A 21,642-nucleotide genomic window follows, 5' to 3' on the forward strand; every position below is an offset into this window, starting at 1 on the left:
AGCACATCATGTATTGCATTGAAATCTAATCTAACAGTGATCCATGCATTGGCCAAAAAGTTTTCAATCCTTACACTGAAAAGCGGCGGAATAGTCGAGCGCGCTGTCTCTGTGACAGCTCTTGTATTTGTTGTTTTTTATGCAATGTTCCCATATTAAGCACGGCACGCTGACATAACCTAGATATTTCACATTTTTCAATTTGCATGTAGGGATTGTCAAATAGTTGAGACAGGAAATTTCTTAGACAACTTCAAACTTGAACATTACACGAATAAGTGGGTGTAAAGCTGCACATATATGTAAATATAGAGCAATTTTAAACAGAACATTTTACAGAAATGAGAATTTTACAACAATAACTATAAATTCTTGTGCCGTATTTTGACGTCAACAATTTCTGAATCTCATTTAGTTATAAAAGCTTGATTCCTAGAAAGTTTGGTTCATATTAGTTTATTATTTTTATATCTTACATACATTATTGCACGAATTCACAAAGTTTGGTAGAATCATACATGAATATATGTTTAATCACTAAAAGAATTACGTTAACACCTTTTCATAATGTGTGCTTAGTGTCAGCCTTTTATTGTTAAAACAATTACAAAAATACCAAAAAGTCTATACATTAAGTTCTCGCAGTGTCTTTTAAAAAATACCTTACTTTTAGAATCGCCAAATATTATGAAACCAAGTAAAAAACTTCATAACTTATTAACAAAGTCTACTTTTTTAATGGCCCCCGTATCAATGAGGTCTTATGCTTTCATAGGACAAGAATCCAATGATATTAGAATAAAATGGTACTTTTGAAAAAACTACCACTGCCTCTAAAATTTAAAATGAGTAACAATGTCACGTTGTTTTACAGATGGAGGATGCAGGTGTGTACAGGGTGTGTGTCGGGGTGGGCAACTTCTTCTTGGATGAGGTGAAGACCATCGCATCCACTGGCCTCAACTCTGTTGTCGTCAAACCCCTCATCAGCGAAGTCACGACCACGGACTTGATCAATGTGGTCTGCCCAGGTAAAAATATCTGATTGTTGTATTAGTGTATAATTATATAATCAAGCTTGGTTGTGGAGACAAACAAAATAAATGCATTTAATGCTCCTTAATTTATGAAGATATAGTTTGAGTTTGTTACCCAGTATATAATGAATACATTGCAAAGTTAAACACTAGTCTTCAAAGTTACAATTACCATACTCCAAAGTTACACAACAAACTGCAAAGTTACACACCATACTGTAATATTACACATTTAACTGCAGAGTTACACACCAAATGCAAAGTTACACCATATACTGCAAAGTTACACCATATACTTACTGCAAAGTTGCTCCCGTTACATCCTATACTGCAAAGTTACACCCTATTCTGCAAAGTTACACACCATGCTGCAAAATAACATATGTAAAGCAAAATTACACATGAGTCTGCAAAATCATATACTGTGAAATCATTTATATTCGTTGGCATAAAATTTCGTTGTTTGCCGAAAAAATACCATTTCGTGGGTACATGAATTCGTGGTTTTTCATTTTTGAAAAAAATCGTCCTAGATCGTCTGCATATTCTCCATGCGCTGGCCTGTGATTTTCCTCTCTACATCACTCGGTTTATGACACTCGCTAAAGTGGTACGAGATGCCAATTAGTGCATATACCCATGTCAATTATCGATTTAATTGGGAATTAAGGTCATAAAAGAAGATGTACCCTGATCATAAATACAGATAGGGGAAGCCATCGAATACCAATTAAGAATTTTGCAAACTGTGAAAACACGGAGGTGCGTATATTTGAGTAAACAAGATCATTTCAATATTTATGCACACGTTTTTGTTTAATAAATAAATTGTACGCGTTGTTTTGTACGTTGTCATGTTGGGTGCTCAGTATAACCTCAAATGTAATCGATTAATTATTTCATTAAATTAAAAAATTGAGTACCGACACTCATCACGCACATCTTGTAAACCTGGAGATTTTCATTAACAGCACAAGTTTAAACACGTGCTTCTGTAATTATGTTCATAAAAACACATTTAATTGATTTGGTTTATTATTTCTTAAAGGTAGGTATAATATATTAACAAAACAATGATAGTAAGATATACAGTGAGACAGTTATTAACGCTGTATACTGCGACTTCTGTAATGAATAAACTAGTATGTACATAACATGGCAATTGCAAAAGTGAATAAAGGGTTTATATTTCGTGGGATCTTGAATTTGTGGATCACCCAACCCACGAAAACCATGAACATTAATGCCCCACAAACATTAATAATTTCACAGTACCATTTTGCAAAGTTACATTGCAAAGAGCAAAGAGTCACACGAGCCTACATAGTTACACACCATAACTGCAAAGATTCACCGTAACTGCAAAGTAACACACCATACTGCAAAGTTACACACGAAACTGCAAAGATACAAACAAAACTGCAAAGATACAAACAAAACTGCAAAGATTCACACTAAACTGCAAAGTTACACACTAAACTGCAAAGTTACACACACTGCAAAGTGACACACAAATCTTCAACGTTACACAAAAAACTTCAAAGTTACACACAAAACTGCAAAGTTACACAAAAACTTAAAAGTTACACACTAAACTGCAAAGTTACACACCAAATGCAAAGTTACACCCTATACTGCAAAGTTACACCCTATACTGCAAAGTTATACACCCCACTGCAAAAAAATATATATAAAGCAAAATTACACATGAGTCTGCAAAGTTTCAGAACAAATTGCAAAATCATAAACCATTTAGCAAAGTTACATAGCAAAGAGTCACACGGGTCTGCATAGTTACACAACATACCTGCAAAGTTACACCATTTCTGCAAAGTCACGTACTATACTGCAAAGTTATACAATAAACTGCAAAGTAACACACCATACTTAACTGCAAGATACCCAACAAAGTGCACAGTTACTCACAAAACTGCAAAGTTACACACTAAACTGCAAAGTTATGCACCATACTGCACAGTTATGTACTAAACTGCAAAGTAACACACTAAACAGCAAAATTACACACTAAACAGCCAAGTTACACTCTAAACTGCAAAGTTTCACACTAAACTGCAAAGTTGCACACTAAACTGCAAAGTTACACCATACTGCAAAGTTACACACAAAACTTTAAAGTTACACACTAAACTGCAAAGTTATGCACCATACTGCACAGTTACTCACAAACTGCAAAGTGCAATCTAAACAGCAAAGTTACACACTAAACTGCAAAGTTACACCATACTGCAAAGTTACACACAAAACTGCAAAGTTACACACAAAACAGCAATGTTACACACTAAACTTCAAAATTACACACTAAACAGCAAAGTTACACACTAAACAGCAAAGTTTCACACAAGACTTTAAAGTTACAAACTCACAAACTGCAAAGTGCAATCTAAACAGCAAAGTTACACACTAAACTGCAAAGTTACACCATACTGCAAAGTTACACACAAAACTGCAAAGTTACACACAAAACAGCAATGTTACACACTAAACTTCAAAATTACACACTAAACAGCAAAGTTACACACTAAACAGCAAAGTTTCACACAAGACTTTAAAGTTACAAACCAAACTGCAAAGTAACACACCAAACTGCAAAGTAACCAACCATACTGCACAGTTATTCACTAAACTGCAAAGATTTTTACCATACTGCAAAAAAGTTACACATCATACTTCACACCATAGTTACACACCATACTGCAAATTTACACACCATACTGCAAAGTTTCACAACATACTGCACATTTACACACCATACTGCAGAGTTACACACCATATTGCAAAGTTTCACACCATAGTTACACACCAGTCTGCAAAAAACCCACACCCATCTGCATAAAACACACCAGTCTGCAAAAAAAAGCACCCGTCTGCATAAAAACACACCAGTCCGCATAAAAACACACCAGTCTGCATTAAAACACACCAGTCTGCAAAGTAACATACATGAGTCTGCCAAAATACACACCAGTCTGCCATAATGCACACCAGTATGCAAAATTAAGCACCATACTGGAAAGTTACTCCCTCTTATTTGATTTCAGAGAATTTTAGGTGTGCCTACAAGCTGCATGTGACCTACATCTGGTTCATTGAAGGAGCCAGTATGCTTCTCAAAACAAAAGCATTTTCAAAGGATATGTCTGACAGGTATATTTGTTTTAATTCTTTAAAGTTTCAGTAACATAACTTTATGTGCTTGTTACATGTATCTCAACTACATGTTTTGACAGGATGCTGAACCACTCTGATATAAATATAGCAAGGAATGAAATATTTAGGGCAGTCTTAATTATACCCTTATGACAAACAAAGTTTGAGGTGGTAAATGTATATTGGAGTCACCCTGTGGTTAGTTGGTTGATAGATCCACTGTAATTTTTCTTGACGGGAGCATCATTTGAAAACTACTGGGTGGAATTTAATTAAATTTCGTTAGATGGTAAAGCACACTGAGAGGAAGTGCAGTGTAAAAGATTATAACTCTATTTCAGCTCAATACAGAGTTATAAGCCTCTGTTACTTTTTCTTGTCCAGAGCATCACTTGAAAACTACTGGATGGAATTTCATTAATCTTCATACCATGGTCAAGCACAACAAGAGGATTTGCAATGTACAAGAATATAACTGTATTTCAGCTCATTACAGAGTCATTGCCCTTTGTTATTTTTGTTGTCCGGGGCATTTCTTGAAAACTACTGTATGTAATTTAATTAAGCCTCATATGATGGTAAACCACAATGAGAGGATGTGCAGTGTACTAAAACTAAAACTCTTTTACAGCTCAATACAGAGTTATAGCCCTCTGTTACTTTTTCTTGTATTTACTTGAAAACTACTTGATGGAATTTGATTTAACTTCTTACGAAAGTAAAGCACAATAAGAAGTGCAGTGTATGATAACCGTAACTCTATTTCAGCTAATTACAGATCGAGTAATTTCCCTTTGTAATATTTTCTTTTCCAGAGCATAACTTCACATAATTTATAACATATCAATTATAGTATAAACAGTGATTTAGGTACATACAATTTGTTACATAATACCACGACCATGAATATTCATGTATACCCTTTTACATTGTTAGTATGATTTCAAAATTAAAGGTCAAAATTTTGTTTTGATCTTGAATTTGTGGATAAGCCAACCCACAAAATCCACGGAAATTATGTCCCTTGAATATTTATGCTTTCACAGTAAATATTTCTGAGAAGATTTACCAGGTCTTTTTAAATCTAAGAGGTTTGTTCATCAGGTTTTAGAAAATTTATTTGATTTTGCGATTAAAAAGGTCAATTAAATTGCTAACAGATACATAATATTTAACTTATTAAGCTTATTTATTGTAAGCTTAAAGACTTATATATCAAGTTCCTGGGAATGCCATAATTCTGAACCATATTGATGCCTTATTTTGAAAAATGTAAGTCTTGATTTGTGTGTGGGTCAAATGGCTAAATTGTTGGCATTTAATAAGTTTAATCCAGAACCAGTCTCAAACATTGCTGTAATACTTCTTGTTGCTTCTCTTTCAAAGGTTTCTAAGCGTGACAGCCAGCATCATACAGGTTGGTGAAACCAACAGCCCAATCACCAGTATGGTGCAGGCTCTACAGGAGGCCATCAGCATCATCAAAAACAGTGTCGACACTGACACCATCCACAACATTGTCATCATCACTGACAGGATGTTTTCTGATATTGGAGGGCAAGATGTGCAGACAGAGTTCACAACACTAGTGAATACTGCCAAGAATGAAGACAGGATAAAGTTTACATTGATACATGGAAATCCAGCCAATGACGCGAGCCCATCGAGACAGTGGGAGCAGTTTGCCTCAGATAACTTTGCCTTCTATGATGCGGACTTCACTGTTAAAATACCGGCATGGAAAATTCAGAACAGTCTTTGCCAAGGTAAATGTTTCGAAATACACTAATATGTTTTTAGCCTAGAAAACTACTTGAAGTGACTAATAATGCAGCTAGAATCTAGTGATGGCAGTCTATGAATTATTGTCAAATGGATATTTAAAAAAATATGCCGGCCAATTACCTTCTGAATGTCTTCCTTTACTTTAATAACTCCTAACATTTTCTAAGTATTGATGGGCCCCAAGGATTTTACAGTAATTCATATTTATTTAAAAGTTTAATGTTTGATTTTCACATTTTTTACATGATTGGATAATACTTACCTGATAATAATCCATGAACACTTTGATTCATGGTTGGGGAAGTACAAACTTTAGTGACAGTTATCGTTTTTTAGCTCCACTGGCCGAAGGCCATGGAGCTTATGTCGTCACAGATTGTCCGTCGTGAGTGCGTGCGTGCGTGCGTGCGTGCATGCGTGCGTAAACTTTTACTTTAAACGACATCTCCTCTGAAACTGATAAGCGGATTTTGACAAAACTTCACAGGAATGTTCCTTTGGTGGTCCTTTACCAAAATTGCTCAAATGGTTCCGGTCCATTGCACAATATGGCCGCCAGAGCTAAAAATAGCAAAATCTTTAAACGACATCTCCTCTGAAACGGTTCGGCAGATTTTGATGAAACTTGACAGTAATGTTCCTTGGGTGGTCCTTTATTAAAATTGCTCAAATGGTTCTGGTCCATTGCACAATATGGCCGCCACAGCTAAAAATAGCAAAATCTTTAAACGACATCTCCTCTGAAACGGATAGGCAGATTTTGATGAAACTTGACAGAATTGTTCCTTGGGTGGTCCTTAACCAAAATTGCTCAAATGGTTCCGGTCCGCTGCACAAAATGGCTGCCAGGGCAAAAAAATAGAAAAACCTTTAAAGAACATCTTCTCAGAAACCGATGATCAGATTTTGATGAAACTTAACAGAAATGTTCCTTGGATGGTCCTTTATCAAATTTGCTTCAATGGTTTCGGTCCACTGCACAAGATGGCCCCCAGAGGTAAAAATAGAAAAACCTTTAAACGACTTCTCCTCGAAAACCGATGATCAGATTTTGATGAAACTTGACAGAAATGTTCCTTGGATGGTCATTAACCAAAATTTGTTAAATGGTTCCAGTCCACTGCACACCATGGCTGCCAGAGCTAAAAAATAAAAAAAACTTTATACGACTTGTCGTCAAAACCGATGACCTTTTTTCGATAAAACTTGACAGAAATGTTTGTTTGGTGCTCCTTTACTCAAATTGCCCAAATCATTTCGGTCCACTGCACAACATGGCAGCCAGAGCTATTAAAGTAAAAATTTTTTTTAAATAACTTCTCCTCAAAAATTGATGATTGTATTTCCATGAAACTTGACGAAAATGTTTGTTAGGTGGTCTTTGCTTGAACCTTTTGGCCAGTGGAGCACAGGCACTGATGTGCCTCTTGTTTGCATTACCCCACTCATTGACATGTTTCCTTTATTCTCCTAGTTCTCCAAGTTCTCTTCTTTAATACTCAGTAATAATCCTAGCTATGATGAATTCTGTGAATACTAAAACATATTGCATCATTATGTTAATTATAATTCATTCGTTATTTTACCCGTTATTTTACCCGTTATTTTACCCGCTATTGTTGCATTTAAATGCCATTTGTCATGATTTTTGTCATGATTTCATGTTAAACTTAATTTTTTATAGTTTTTTCATTTTTTTCTGTTTTAGAGCCGTGCAAGGCAGGTTGGGAGATAAAGGCTGACGGGAAGTGTGGGATGTGTAACGTTGGTACATACCGGAACAGGATGACCTCGTACAAGTGTGAGGAATGTCCGAATGACAGTACGACACCAAACACTGCATCAACCTCCGCAGCTGACTGCATATGTAAGGGACTTGGAATAATTACTGGATTGCATTATCATATTGTGATACAAATGTTTTAATACTCCGCTTCAATCAATGATTGACTGCTGAACTATTTAAGTTTCAACTTACATTAATAGACCACTTACATTTGGCATATAAGATTCATGTGACAAAACCACTGAATTTGAAAAGCTAGACAGGAAACAAATTGAAAAAAAAAAAAAAATAGTTACTGCAGACCTGTAAAAACTTTTGGAATTGTTGATTCTGACTGCTCTGGTGTTAGCAAAATAGAGTAAACATTTGAAAAAAAATATTACAATTACATTCAACAGTTCAAATTAATGGTCAGAAGAGAAAGCCAATTCTGTAAGATGTTTCTTGAGTGTCTTGGTCACAATTACCAGTATGTCAAATAGTAAATCTTGTTTAAAGAATTTGTAAACCTTTTATTTTGATTTAAACAACCACAATAATGCTTTAGCTGTTTGTTAAATGTGTGATTAAAGAAAGTTTTTTTTCGTTCCAGTGGAGAAGTGTGAGGTGCCTATGGACCTTATCTTTGCTATTGACACATCAGAGAACATCAATGACCGTGACTTTGGTTTGCAAAAGGCATTCTTCTGGTCACTTATTAATGGGTTAGTTTTTGACATTCGACGTTAGTTTAGACATTCTCCACTTAATCTGCTATGTTGCTGTTGTGTTTTTCCACCTGTATCTGGTAACAACCATGTTTAAACTCAGCCATCAACTGAAGTAAGCTGCTGGAGTCATACACCCAGGTCTCTGTTATAATTTTCTGTTTGGTTCAGACAAATTGATTGGTCAATCTAGGGAGCCATTCACAAAATAATTATAAAAGTGATATTTTCAAATATTTTTAAAATCAACTAACAACTATTCTTATTAAACGAGTACCGTAAATGACTGGGTATAAGACGATAGGGGGTATTAGACACAGGGAAAAAATCTGTGAAAAGTCCAAGAAAAAACTTTTAATCTATGTTTTTAGTTAAAAGACGCATAGAAAAGATGTCAAATTGTCTGGCATTTTCGGCCACCATGTTTGTTGACAGTGACAAAAAATTTTTTTCGTGAAAATGGCGACGGTTATCTTTAAAACCATACAATGATAAACGGTCGAGAATGAAAAGTTAAGTTATGCAAAAACCTTATATTGTACGGGTTTGTTCTGAAAATGTCAGCACAGAAAAGAATAAAGAATGTGACAAAGTGCGAAAAAACAAGACCATTATCGCAACAGTTTTAAGGATTAAAATTCGACATGTTGCATTTTATTGGGGTATGGTATGCAATGGGGCTGTTCAAAATGGGTGGAGTCCGAAGGACTCCACCAATATTTTGAACTGCGCCATTGCATACCATACCCCAATAAAATGCAACATGTCGAATTTTAATACTTATATTTACATTCATTTAAATCTACATTTCTGCTAAAATAAATTGATTATTCAAGAGCATTTTCTCTTTTTTCTTTCTCTCGTTGTTCTCAACGGTGGGTAAATTAGAACAGCTATCGCAACCTAATTTTATACCACAATGAATGCACAGATAAAATAGTTCCTTATTTATATGATTACTTTCTATCTTTTCAAGGTCAAGAATATTATAAATACGTATTATTGCTTAAAATGTGTGTTTTCGGTCCGTTATTGTGGTGTATTAAAACGCAAAAACCCGGGCGTTATCGGTAGAAAACGTGCATTATTCAGTAAATTCACGTGCCGTTAATGCCCGGTTTTTTGCTTTACATATGCGCTATCAGGGCCCGCATCATAACAATGAAGGCTGAGCGACCAGGTTTTTGACCGAAAGTTGGTCAACGATGCTAACTTTTGCACAAAAACATATTTTAGCATATATAACGTAGCTGCATACAAATACCAAAACATGAAATAAACCACATATAACTTACATATTTTCTACTGAGTTGTCTTTTCCTGGCAAGCTGATGTGTTTACTATATAGTTTTTTCTGCAATTGTTTTGACTATTAAAAGCACTAAATTATGTCTAAAACGACTAACTCCTCCGAACTGTAGTTATTTCTGTCGATTTTATTCAGAACATACAACTTATATGGACATGATTCCATTACGTCGTATGCAATGAACAAAGAAATTTCAAATATGTTTTCTCTGATGCTGAAGATGCTGTTCATTTTATCAAGAACATGTTTACCAAATTTTCAGGCTTAAATTAGTTATCAAAACAAACAATGGTTAAAGTATGACTGAATAGGTAATTAATTGATTACCCAATAGGCATTGCGTGTAAATAATCCCAGTAATCCAGTCAATTTTCGAAAAAACAACCCTGCAAAAAATGGCGTCGAAACAAAATGCAGCTGCCGAGTTATGTTGCGGCCCGAATCGAGCTTAATGTAGAACTTTTTCAATGACATCACTCATGACGCCATACAAGCACCCGTCATAGAGGTTATTTTGAACTAACTGTTTTTGCATTTTCGTGACATTTAACAGCCTTTTTAAACACCAACGTTTCTTCAACTGTTCCATCCATCATGAAACCATCTACATTAAAATCAATCAAATTATCGTTGCTTATCTTTTTTTAACTGCTCTACTGCAGATTACAGTTTTGCATGTTGCCAATATTGGCAAAAATTTTACTACGATTTCATTGAAAAAAATAGTTCCGTAGTAAATATGCCCCGCCCCTTGGTATTATTGCGCCCAATGACAGGACAGAAGTATCGAACAAACGCACGCGATATCGATGGGAAATGCCATTGCACTTTATACAGAAATAAAGTGCAATTGATAAACAACAACCATCGTTTAGGAATGAAGTGTGAATGTAAATATTGTAGTATTGGTATGTTAAACAGGTTAAAGGGAGTCGAGTTTTTCACACCTTCTCGTACAACTGACAAAAAATATTTTGACAGTGCCCAACTTTGCTTTTTTATATGCAAGTTTAAATCATTGTTCAATTCAATTTATTATTCAAAATGATATTGAATAACTTTAATCGAAAAATATTTTTGTTTAAATTATAAACGTCTTACGATATACCGTACTGTATCCCGATCTTCAACTGCCATTTTAACTGGTATATACTTGATCAATATGAAGCAAGTAACATCCTTTTCTACATATATCTAAACAAACTCTCGGCTTGAAATCGACCTCAGAAAAAAAATTGTTACTGGGTATTATACGCAGGCATTTTTTTGCATGAATTCTGAGGGAAAAAAGGGCGTCTAATACCCAGTCATTTACGGTAAACAAAACAAAGCATATAACATAAAATAACTTAAAATATTTTCATTTCAGTTCTTTTTCGTTGTTGGTCAGCCTTTTTCAGCTTAGTTAGATTCCCTCCATTTCTATATAGTCAGCCAGTTGGTCAGCCATTTAGTATGAACCAAATGACCCAGATTCTATTTTTAATAGATAAGATTCTAGATATCTGCTAGTAATCCAAAGTGTTATAGACAAAGATCCATGTCCATGGAATTGAGTACCGTATCCAAATTTATTTTCATTCATTACACATTCAATTTGAAACCATTTGCGTATTCTGCTTTTCATAATGCATAATTTCATAAACAGCTTATTAACACTATGTTATAACTGCACAACATATTATGAATATTTATTGCAGCACTACTTTATCAGCTACTCATGAAATATGCAGCTCTGTAGCTATAAGAGCAGATTGGTAATGTTTATAAGGTTGTTGACCAGCACAGTTTCACAGCGCTGGGGTTGATAATTTATGTTTGTATGACCATTAATTCATTAGATGTTAAAAATGATATAGCGATCTCAAGATGATAGATTACGATGTACGCTTATAAAAGTCTGTAGGCCTAGCAGCCAACAACCTAGAAATTAATTCTTTTTATAGCATACTGTGCATTTTACGCTGATAATATAATGGAAAAGAATGTTCTACCAACGGATTAGTATGTAATGTCAGAAAATTACAACATCAAATCAGTCTTTCATTGGAATTAAAATATCATTAATACATGCAATATGAAAAAATGAAATTTAATCAAATAGCCATGTTTCAGATTTAGCGTGGGAGAGACCCGGATAGGAGTGGTTGGCATTGGTGACCCGGGGATGAACATGACCCAGATGACCTTGTCTGAGTCTTTGAACAATCAGGATGTCCAGCTTGCCATCTTCGGCCTTGACAATGAGGCCAAAAGTGCTGATGTCGCTAATGCCTTGCAGATTGCCCGGCAGGAATTTACAGATAGGGGCCGTAACCAGGAGGGGTTTCCATGGATACTTATCACTGCCCTCGGCAACCAGGCGGCAAACTCCTTCCAGCTGCTTAGGAATGCTGCCATCAACAAACTGCTTGGTGGGTACCAGTCAATGGCAGCTGAATTAGTTTGTGCTTCTAGTAAATAAGTAACTTTATAATAAGTTATATGTAACTTCAAACTAATAACCTTGTCTAAAAAACATGATGGACATAGTTAACGATGATCTTTTGATTATTTGATCAGAAATATGCCGAAAAATATAAACTAGTCTGTGACATTATTTTCGCCGTTTGTGTATCAGGCATACACATGATGTCTATTGGAGTGGGGACTGACTACTCCACAACTGAAACAGATGCCCTGGCCTCCGATCCCAGCAAGGACAAGTTCACATATCTGAACTATGACAACCTTCTCAGTTCCTCCAAGCTATTGCAAACCAAAATATGTGATGGTAATTGACCAGTTTATAAATTCTTTTAAAAAACCTTGTACACAATTAAGACTTTGAATTAAGCAATGTTTTAAATCTGATTTCAAAGTTTTAAACTTTGTTAAAGCAGAAGTCTTAGTAAGATCTCTTCAAATAGGTTTTGAAATAAACTATGATCTCATTGAATCTATGTCTTATTGTATGAAGCATGATTATTTGTATTTACTTTTTAGCTGCCAGAAATTATAATCCAGTTGTTGACAAAGACGATTCAGCAAATATTCTTGGTAATGTTTTTCAAATAAATTTAGTTATTATTTTTTATTATACTGTATCTAGCCTCGATAACAGATGCTTGTATTGTGCCAAAAATAACACTGTAACTGTTGGCAAATGAACTAAGCATTTTAAGTCTTAAATGCATTGAATGATCGTGTCTTTAAGTTTGTGTAACCGACCCCGGATGTACAAATCAACTCCATCCAGTTACTGCTCTATTTATTCAGGTGTAACATATACAGTATACCACAATGTCAATCTGCATGTACTATATATAAATGGGTCCCGACTGAAGTTATACGAAACTCTGAAATATATCAAATTAACAAAAACATATTAAGTACAAATTAACGTTTAAATAATATCAATAATCACATATACCTTTGACATATAAATCATTAAATGATATGTCCCTCTAATGATATCAATGAGATAACTCATTCTCCTGGCATATGAAAGTCTGGCACTTCAGTCTTAAACTAACACAAATACTTTGGTAAAAATAACTAAATGATTAAAATACACTGTCATTTATTTCAATTGATACACATAATATTCCTCTGTACTCACATAAATGGCAAATAGAATATTTCACTGATAGCCATTATAGAATTTAGAAAGAAGAATGTTACCAAGAAAACCTTGTGATATAAACCCAAATGTAAATCCATCAACAATGCCAATTTAATCAAATGCTACAATTCAACTTTTACTTCAAATAATGATAAAACATCTATACTTACATAAATGTGCTACTCTATCAAGTATATCTCATCCAAACTGCTAGAATAGTGAAAACTAAAGTTTTCACTTTCCCCCAGCCAACTCTCTCATCGACCTTCTCCAAGAACAATGTGACTCAGCAAGAAACAAAGACTCTACTGCAGAGTATTATGGTTACATACTACTGATTTGTTGTCAGATGATAAAACTTATCACTTACAAGAGGGTCACATTTGGCCAAATCTAACATGTGAATTTCAATTATGGTATAACATCTATAGCCTGTGCATGGAATTCTTTAAAAAAAAACATTTGACTGCATTCATCAGTGATTTGGTGTATAATTTGACTTATCACCATCAACTAAGGAGGCAGGATCATATTCCCACAAACCATTCATACATATCCAGTTTGATATCAACAGACCAATTAAAGCCTAGACTCACGAGGACAGTACTGTTACAAAAAAACAAATCTCTTTCAAGCTCTAAAACTTGAGCGTTTGAAAACATTTCTGTGCATTACAAATTGACTATTTATTCATTGCCAACATTAAGAAAACCCTGCTAGGTTAATTTCAAACAGTAATAAGTGAAGCAATACTTTTTAAAGTTTTTAGATAGAGAATTATATGTCAGACACTAAATTCAACCATAAGATCTCCATTGTACACTTTACGATGGAATTCTTGGATCTTTATCACTAATATTGTTATTTTTAACTGTTTATGTATTAGAAATTAATTATATTGGCCTTTACCCAAGTTTCTCTTGATCACAAGAAAAGATATTATGTGTTCTGTTCTTCAACAAGAATTTTTACATTTTTTTCAATGTTTGGAAACATCACATAGTGGTCCTATATTAAATCTTCCGTGATTGGATGGACCCTGTAGTGACATGGTGATTGTGATTGTAGGTGATTGCCAGGCAAACATGGACCTTGTTATCATGCTAGACGCCTCCATCAGTATCCCGTCAACCACTTTTGTTACCATGAAACTCTTCCTAAATGAATTTGCATCCAGGTCAGTATTTGGGGATTACTTTAAACATTTACATAAAGATAATTTAAACAGACAGCATGAAACTGAAGTTCCATCAGAAAATAACTCAGCGAATATATTTTAATTGAACATTCATCAAAATTTGTTTAGCAGTATTCAAAATGTTATTATGGCGATTCTGATCTTTACCTTCCTATCGAATGGAACACAGTTCTTTGGTTTTATGGGAATATATCATGCGTATACCCGGTAATAGGATGTAAAAAATACAATGTAAGCATTGCCTTTTATTCCATTTCATATGTGCTAAACAATTTATACTCTTGCTTTCAGACTGGATATCGGTCAAAACAAAATCCGGCTTGGTATTGTGTCATTCTCCAACATAGTGCATGAGAACACAGTGTTTCCCCTATCATCCAGCAACGACCTATTGACAGTCCAGTCTTCGGGGATCTTCCTCCAGCAGCCTGGCAATATGGCTGGCACTAACACTGCCGAAGCACTTCGGCGCACCAACACTATGTTCACTGAGCAAGGTACAATCATTTCTTTTATTTGTATTCATTTGGTATTTTCTGATTTGCTTCCTCGCATTTGTCATTAGATATGCATGGAGGCAAGAGAGCCTTCAGAGATTAACATATATTTCTGTATATTTTATTCCTAATACTTTTTTTACCTTTAAATTATTATTTTCATATATATTTCAGATTCATCTTTGAAATTCTTTGTCTTTCTTAAAATAAAAATATTAAACAAACACACCTGATATTCTCACCATGTGAGACACAACATTTCAGGCCGATCCAACTCGCCATATATAATCATTCTGATGACGGATGGACAGTCAGATGACATGACTGCAACTGCTTTGGAGGCACAAAAAGCTAGGGAAAATGGTAAGTGTAAAATAAGTACTGTTTGATCATTCAAATGATCATTCAATAAATACCATTACAATGTTTGCTCTGTTGCACAAGATTCAAATGAATCTTTGAAGAACAAATTTTGTCAAGGTCAAGGAAACCATGAGCAACTGACATGAGACACAAGAACTTACATAAAATATGTGCACTAACTCAAGACCTGAGTACTAACACTGATATGAGACACAAGAACTAACATGACACACCAAAACTATCCTTATAAAGTGCACTTACATGAGACCTGAGCACTAACATGAGACCTGAGCACTAACATAAGACCTGAGGACTAACATGAGACCTGAGCACTTACATAAGACCTGAGCACTAACATTAGACCTGAGCACTAACATAAGACCTGAGCACTAACATGAGACCTGAGCACTAACATAAGACCTGAGCACTAACATGAGACCTGAGCACTAACATGAGACTTGTCAAAAACCTGAGACCTGAGCACAAACTTAAGACCTGAGCACTAACATGAGACCTGAGCACTAACATAAGACCTGAGCACTAACATGGGACATGAACAATAACATGAGATGTGAGCACTAACATGAGACCATAAGATATGAGCACTTACTTCAGACTTGGGAACTAACACAAGATATTAGCACTTACTTCAGACATGAGAACTAACACAAGATATTAGCACTTACTTCAGACATTAGAACTAACACAAGATATTAGCACTTACTTCAGACTTGAGAACTAACACAAGATATTAGCACTTACTTCAGACTTGAGCACTTACTTCAGACTTGCACACTAACACAAGATATTAGCACTTACACAAGATTGAGTACTTACTTCAGACTTGAGCACTTACTTCAGACTTGCACACTAACACAAGATATTAGCACTTACACAAGATTGAGTACTTACTTCAGACTTGAGCACTTACTTCAGACTTGCACACTAACACAAGATATTAGCACTTACACAAGATTGAGCACTTACTTTAGACTTGAGCACTTACTTCAGACTTGCACACTAACACAAGATATTAGCACTTACACAAGATTGAGCACTTACTTCAGACTTAAGCACTTACTTCAGACTTGCACACTAACACAAGATATTAGCACTTACACAAGATTGAGCACTTACTTCAGACTTAAGCACTTACTTCAGACTTGCACACTAACACAAGATATTGGCACTTACACAAGATTGAGCACTTACTTCAGACTTGAGCACTTACTTCAGACTTGTGCACTAACACAAGATATTGGCACTTACACAAGATTGAGCACTTACTTCAGACTTGAGCACTTACTTCAGACTTGTGCACTAACACAAGATATTAGCACTTACACAAGATTGAGCACTTACTTCAGACTTGAGCACTTACTTCAGACTTGTGCACTAACACAAGATATGAGCACTTACTTCAGACTTGTGCACTAACACAAGATATTGGCACTTACACAAGATTGAGCACTTACTTCAGACTTGAGCACTTACTTCAGACTTGTGCACTAACACAAGATATTAGCACTTACACAAGATTGAGTACTTACTTCAGACTTGAGCACTTACTTCAGACTTGCGCACTAACACAAGATATGAGCACTTACTTCAGACTTAGTAAGACACAAGTACTATCATGAGTACACACATAACAAAGTTATACAAGGTAAGGTTTTAACACTTTGGTACATATTGCAGGTATCCATGTGGTGGCCATTGGTTTTGGAGATGTGTTTGCCCCAGAGTTGAATGTTATTGCCACAAATAGGGAGTCAGTCACAACTGTAACCAAATTTGCTGACCTTACAGTACAACAAGTACTTGACCTTTCTTGTGCATGTAAGCTACTGTTTTATTATTTTCATTCATATTTAATTTGTGCGTCAGTTACTCTTTTGTGTAATAAGTATATTATCAGAACTGATGATGATTTACAATAAGATATGAATTTATGGTAAACTTACTGAATTTCACTAATCAACTCGAAACATATGAAGTGTTTATAATCATTATATGCGAGCATACAGTTTAAAACGCTTCAGGCATGTATAATGTATGGTAATAAATATAAATATTTTGGTTAAAATGGTTTAAGTATCCAAAAGAAATTATTTTCAATGAAACAACTGATGAAGTATTGAGTTAATAAGTACTAAGAACATTATAATACAAGCTTATTTTTAAAAATCGTAGTTCCGTAATCATATTGGTGCTTGTTCCACTACAGAGGCAGAAGCATTTTATGACAATCATAACTTTAGCCAGCCTAATAATGTATATCTGAAATTGTATACTGCAATAGAAATGCTTTTGAATCATTAAATAGTGAAAAGTTGATTGGAAGTGATTGCATGTTAAATTGATATTTAATTGAATGTGCATATAAATTAGCTGCGCATGTTAGCGATGTATTTAACTTTTATTCAGGAAACCAAATAAATATTCAAAAATAATTATTGTACCATTGAATAAAAAAGGCTGTTTATAGACTATCACTTTAGTTTTTTTTTTTTCAAACTGGTTACCACTGTATTGAATAAATGCATTGAATCAATATTTGTGATTGCAATAACATTATTTCGTAAGCACAAAGTAGATTTCTTCAGGGTCGTTCCACGGTTGATGCCACATTTTTAGTGATGTCATTAAGACAAAAATATTTATTATATGCTTTCCAGCGGTTAATAGAGATTTATCAGTGATATAAAAATGAAATTTTGCTGTTTTAAACATTTTGATGTTTCTCGCTGTTTTAAAGTTTTAGCCTGCTCTTAATTCCAAATCCATTATCAGCATGCATTAAGGGCTGGGACACAAACTTAACGATGATTTTGCACACTTTTCTGTTAAAAAAAGAAAAATGGTGTCATTTTTATATCCTTTTTAGGCATATAATTAATTAAAAACTGTTGTTTTTTCAGTTTTATATTGCAATATATTGTGACTTTGCCAATTTTGAAATATAGCTTTCGGTGCTTCGATAAAATATTATAAGCATCTTCCATGGCCGAGAGTATAAGATAGGTTTATTCTGACCCGAGCGTAGGGTGTTTTGCGGAAACGAGGTTTACCAATAGGGATGAACCTATCTTACACGAGTGGCTATGGTAGATGCTTTTTCTCCTACCTCAGTAAACAAAATTAAGTAAAAAAAATTAAGTTTTTGCTGGAACTCTTTTGTGCTTAGTGAAAATAATTGTGTATGGATATGCGATAATTCGCGGTTGTCATGGATATGGGCGCAGTGATTATGATTATGTTAATAGTCAAATCGGTATTTAAATAGTTCTAAGGAAAGTGAAACATTATTTTTTGATAGGCCCGTGAAAACTATTTTATGGTGACATTTGAAGTGAGAAATAATTTATCAGCGTTCTAAATATTGCCACAAAACAGTTTCCATGATGCTACAGATGACAGTCTTTAACAAGAGAGGTAATTACAATGTGACAACCATTAAAAAGGAGTTCCATACGGGCATTTTATCTTCGCCCGTGGGGAAGATAAAAATTTCTAGCATGGTAAAATTGTTGGCTCTACTTATCTGAGGTTGGAGAAATCACTATCTCGCACTGAAACTAACAATTATCCTCCTATATGATATACTTGTAGGTATGATGAAATGTTTCGATTTATTTATGGAAAAGCACTGTGATTAAAATGATATATATATATGTGGTATTCACGGAAAACTATTGAATGCTATTTATATTATAAGACAGAAATTTCTAAAACTCTATCATAATATATGCCTTATTTGTTTTAATAACACCGATTATTTTACTTTGTTAATAAATGTGAGCTGCTTTGGCTCTGCAATGTTGTTAAAGAAACACTGTTTTCTGTATGTGATACTAATGTAGTTTAAATGAGCATATAAACTAACATACTAATGAATCTATACCTTGTTGAAATTAAAAAAATATACGCTTATTTTTGCTCTAACCATGCATGTGCATACACTTGACATATGTATGAATATAATTTCATGTGATTAGATGATGTGCTTAATAATGTATAAGACTCATTAAAGGTGTGTTCTTCAATTCTATTATACATATTAAGTATATTTATGTCAGATCAATTTACCTGTCCTCACAAGATGAACATCATAGCTGTCTGGGATCTGGAAAACATAGACATTATCACCAAGTCCGAGCGATTCATCACTCAACTCATGGAAAGGTATTTGGAGGACCTAAACTGTTGTGTTATTTCTATAATTAAAGAAAAAATAGATCTCAACCAGTGAAATTTCTCATCGCCTCCCATAATGGATATCAGTACTGGTTTCAACCTAAAAATGGACATAGACATGATCTTACAAGCTTGCAGCTTTGGACACCATTGAGCTGATAACTGATAATTAAAAACTTAAGGAGTATGCATGTACATTTAAATAATTTTGATTTTCCCTTTGCAAATTTCCTCTTTTGAAACTAGTTTGGGATTTTGAGCTTGACTATTCGAGGAATGGGGAGGCTTTACTACTCAACAAGTGTGGGCATCCAGTTAATTGCCCAATATAATTGGCAACTACCCAATATCATGGACATATAAACCATGGATTATAAACTGCCCAATATCATGGACATATAAACCATGGATTGGAAACTGTCCAATATCATGGACATATAAACCATGGATTATAAACTGCCCAATATCATGGACATATAAACCATGGATTGGCAACTGTCCAATATCATGGACATATAAACCATGGATAAAATATAAACTACCCAATATCATGGACATATAAACCATGGATAAAATATAAACTACCCAATATCATGGACATATAAACCATGGATTGGAAACTGTCCAATAGCATGTACATATAAACCATGGATTATAAACTGCCCAATATCATGGACATATAAACCATGGATACAATATAAACTACCCAATATCATGGACATATAAACCATGGATTATAAACTACCCAATATCATGGACATATAAACCATGGATTATAAACTGCCCAATATCATGGACATATAAACCATGGATTGGAAACTGCCTAATATCATGGACATATAAACCATGGATTGGAAACTGTCCAATATCATGGACATATAAACCATGGATAATAAACTGCCCAATATCATGGACATATAAACCATGGATTATAAACTACCCAATATCATGGACATATAAACCATGGATTAGAAACTGCCCAATATCATGGACATATAAACCATGGATTATAAACTACCCAATATCATGGACATATAAACCAAGGATTGGAAACTGCCCAATATCATGGACATATAAACCATGGATTATAAACTACCCAATATCATGGACATATAAACCAAGGATTGGAAACTGCCCAATATCATGGACATATAAACCATGGATTGGAAACTGTCCAATATCATGGACATATAAACCATGGATTGGAAACTGTCCAATATCATGGACATATAAACCATGGATTATAAACTACCCAATATCATGGACATATAAACCAAGGATTGGAAACTGCCCAATATCATGGACATATAAACCAAGGATTGGAAACTGCCCAATATCATGGACATATAAACCATGGATTGGAAACTGTCCAATATCATGGACATATAAACCATGGATTATAAACTACCCAATATCATGGACATATAAACCATGGATTATAAACTACCCAATATCATGGACATATAAACCATGGATTAGAAACTACCCAATATCATGGACATATAAACCATGGATTATAAACTACCCAATATCATGGACATATAAACCAAGGATTGGAAACTGCCCAATATCATGGACATATAAACCATGGATTATAAACTACCCAATATCATGGACATATAAACCAAGGATTGGAAACTGCCCAATATCATGTACATATAAACCATGGATTGGAAACTGCCCAATATCATGGACATATAAACCATGGATTGGAAACTGTCCAATATCATGGACATATAAACCATGGATTAGAAACTGCCCAATATCATGGACATATACACCATGGATTAGAAACTGTCCAATATCATGGACATATAAACCATGGATTAGAAACTGTCCAATATCATGGACATATACACCATGGATTAGAAACTGTCCAATATCATGGACATATACACCATGGATTAGAAACTGCCCAATATCATGGACATATAAACCATGGATTAGAAACTGTCCAATATCATGGACATATAAACCATGGATTATAAACT

At 34.5% G+C, this 21,642-nt stretch overlaps 1 protein-coding gene and 1 long non-coding RNA gene across 2 annotated transcripts in view; one reads left to right on the plus strand and one right to left on the minus strand.

Moving 5' to 3' along the window:
* Positions 1–854: 854 nt before the first annotated feature.
* On the minus strand, positions 855–13,671 carry LOC128209002 (uncharacterized). The gene is made up of 3 exons (XR_008256927.1): positions 13,567–13,671; positions 1,338–1,405; positions 855–1,023 (listed from the first exon to the last, which is right to left on the minus strand). It is a non-coding gene; the product is annotated as an uncharacterized LOC128209002 (long non-coding RNA).
* Positions 855–21,642, plus strand: part of LOC128208995 (uncharacterized) — a 136,429-nt gene continuing 115,641 nt past the window's right edge. The window contains exons 1-13 of the mRNA XM_052912785.1: positions 855–1,031; positions 4,097–4,202; positions 5,592–5,971; positions 7,699–7,857; positions 8,369–8,480; positions 11,908–12,206; positions 12,413–12,565; positions 12,778–12,831; positions 14,465–14,573; positions 14,886–15,091; positions 15,356–15,454; positions 17,153–17,293; positions 19,534–19,639. Of these exons, the coding sequence (XP_052768745.1) occupies positions 875–1,031; positions 4,097–4,202; positions 5,592–5,971; positions 7,699–7,857; positions 8,369–8,480; positions 11,908–12,206; positions 12,413–12,565; positions 12,778–12,831; positions 14,465–14,573; positions 14,886–15,091; positions 15,356–15,454; positions 17,153–17,293; positions 19,534–19,639 (2,081 nt within the window). The 5' untranslated portion in view covers positions 855–874. The remainder of the gene's footprint in view (positions 1,032–4,096; positions 4,203–5,591; positions 5,972–7,698; positions 7,858–8,368; positions 8,481–11,907; positions 12,207–12,412; positions 12,566–12,777; positions 12,832–14,464; positions 14,574–14,885; positions 15,092–15,355; positions 15,455–17,152; positions 17,294–19,533; positions 19,640–21,642) is intronic.

The sequence above is a fragment of the Mya arenaria genome, chromosome 2 (genome assembly GCF_026914265.1).
Source record: "Mya arenaria isolate MELC-2E11 chromosome 2, ASM2691426v1".
NCBI classification, from domain to species: domain Eukaryota; kingdom Metazoa; phylum Mollusca; class Bivalvia; order Myida; family Myidae; genus Mya; species Mya arenaria.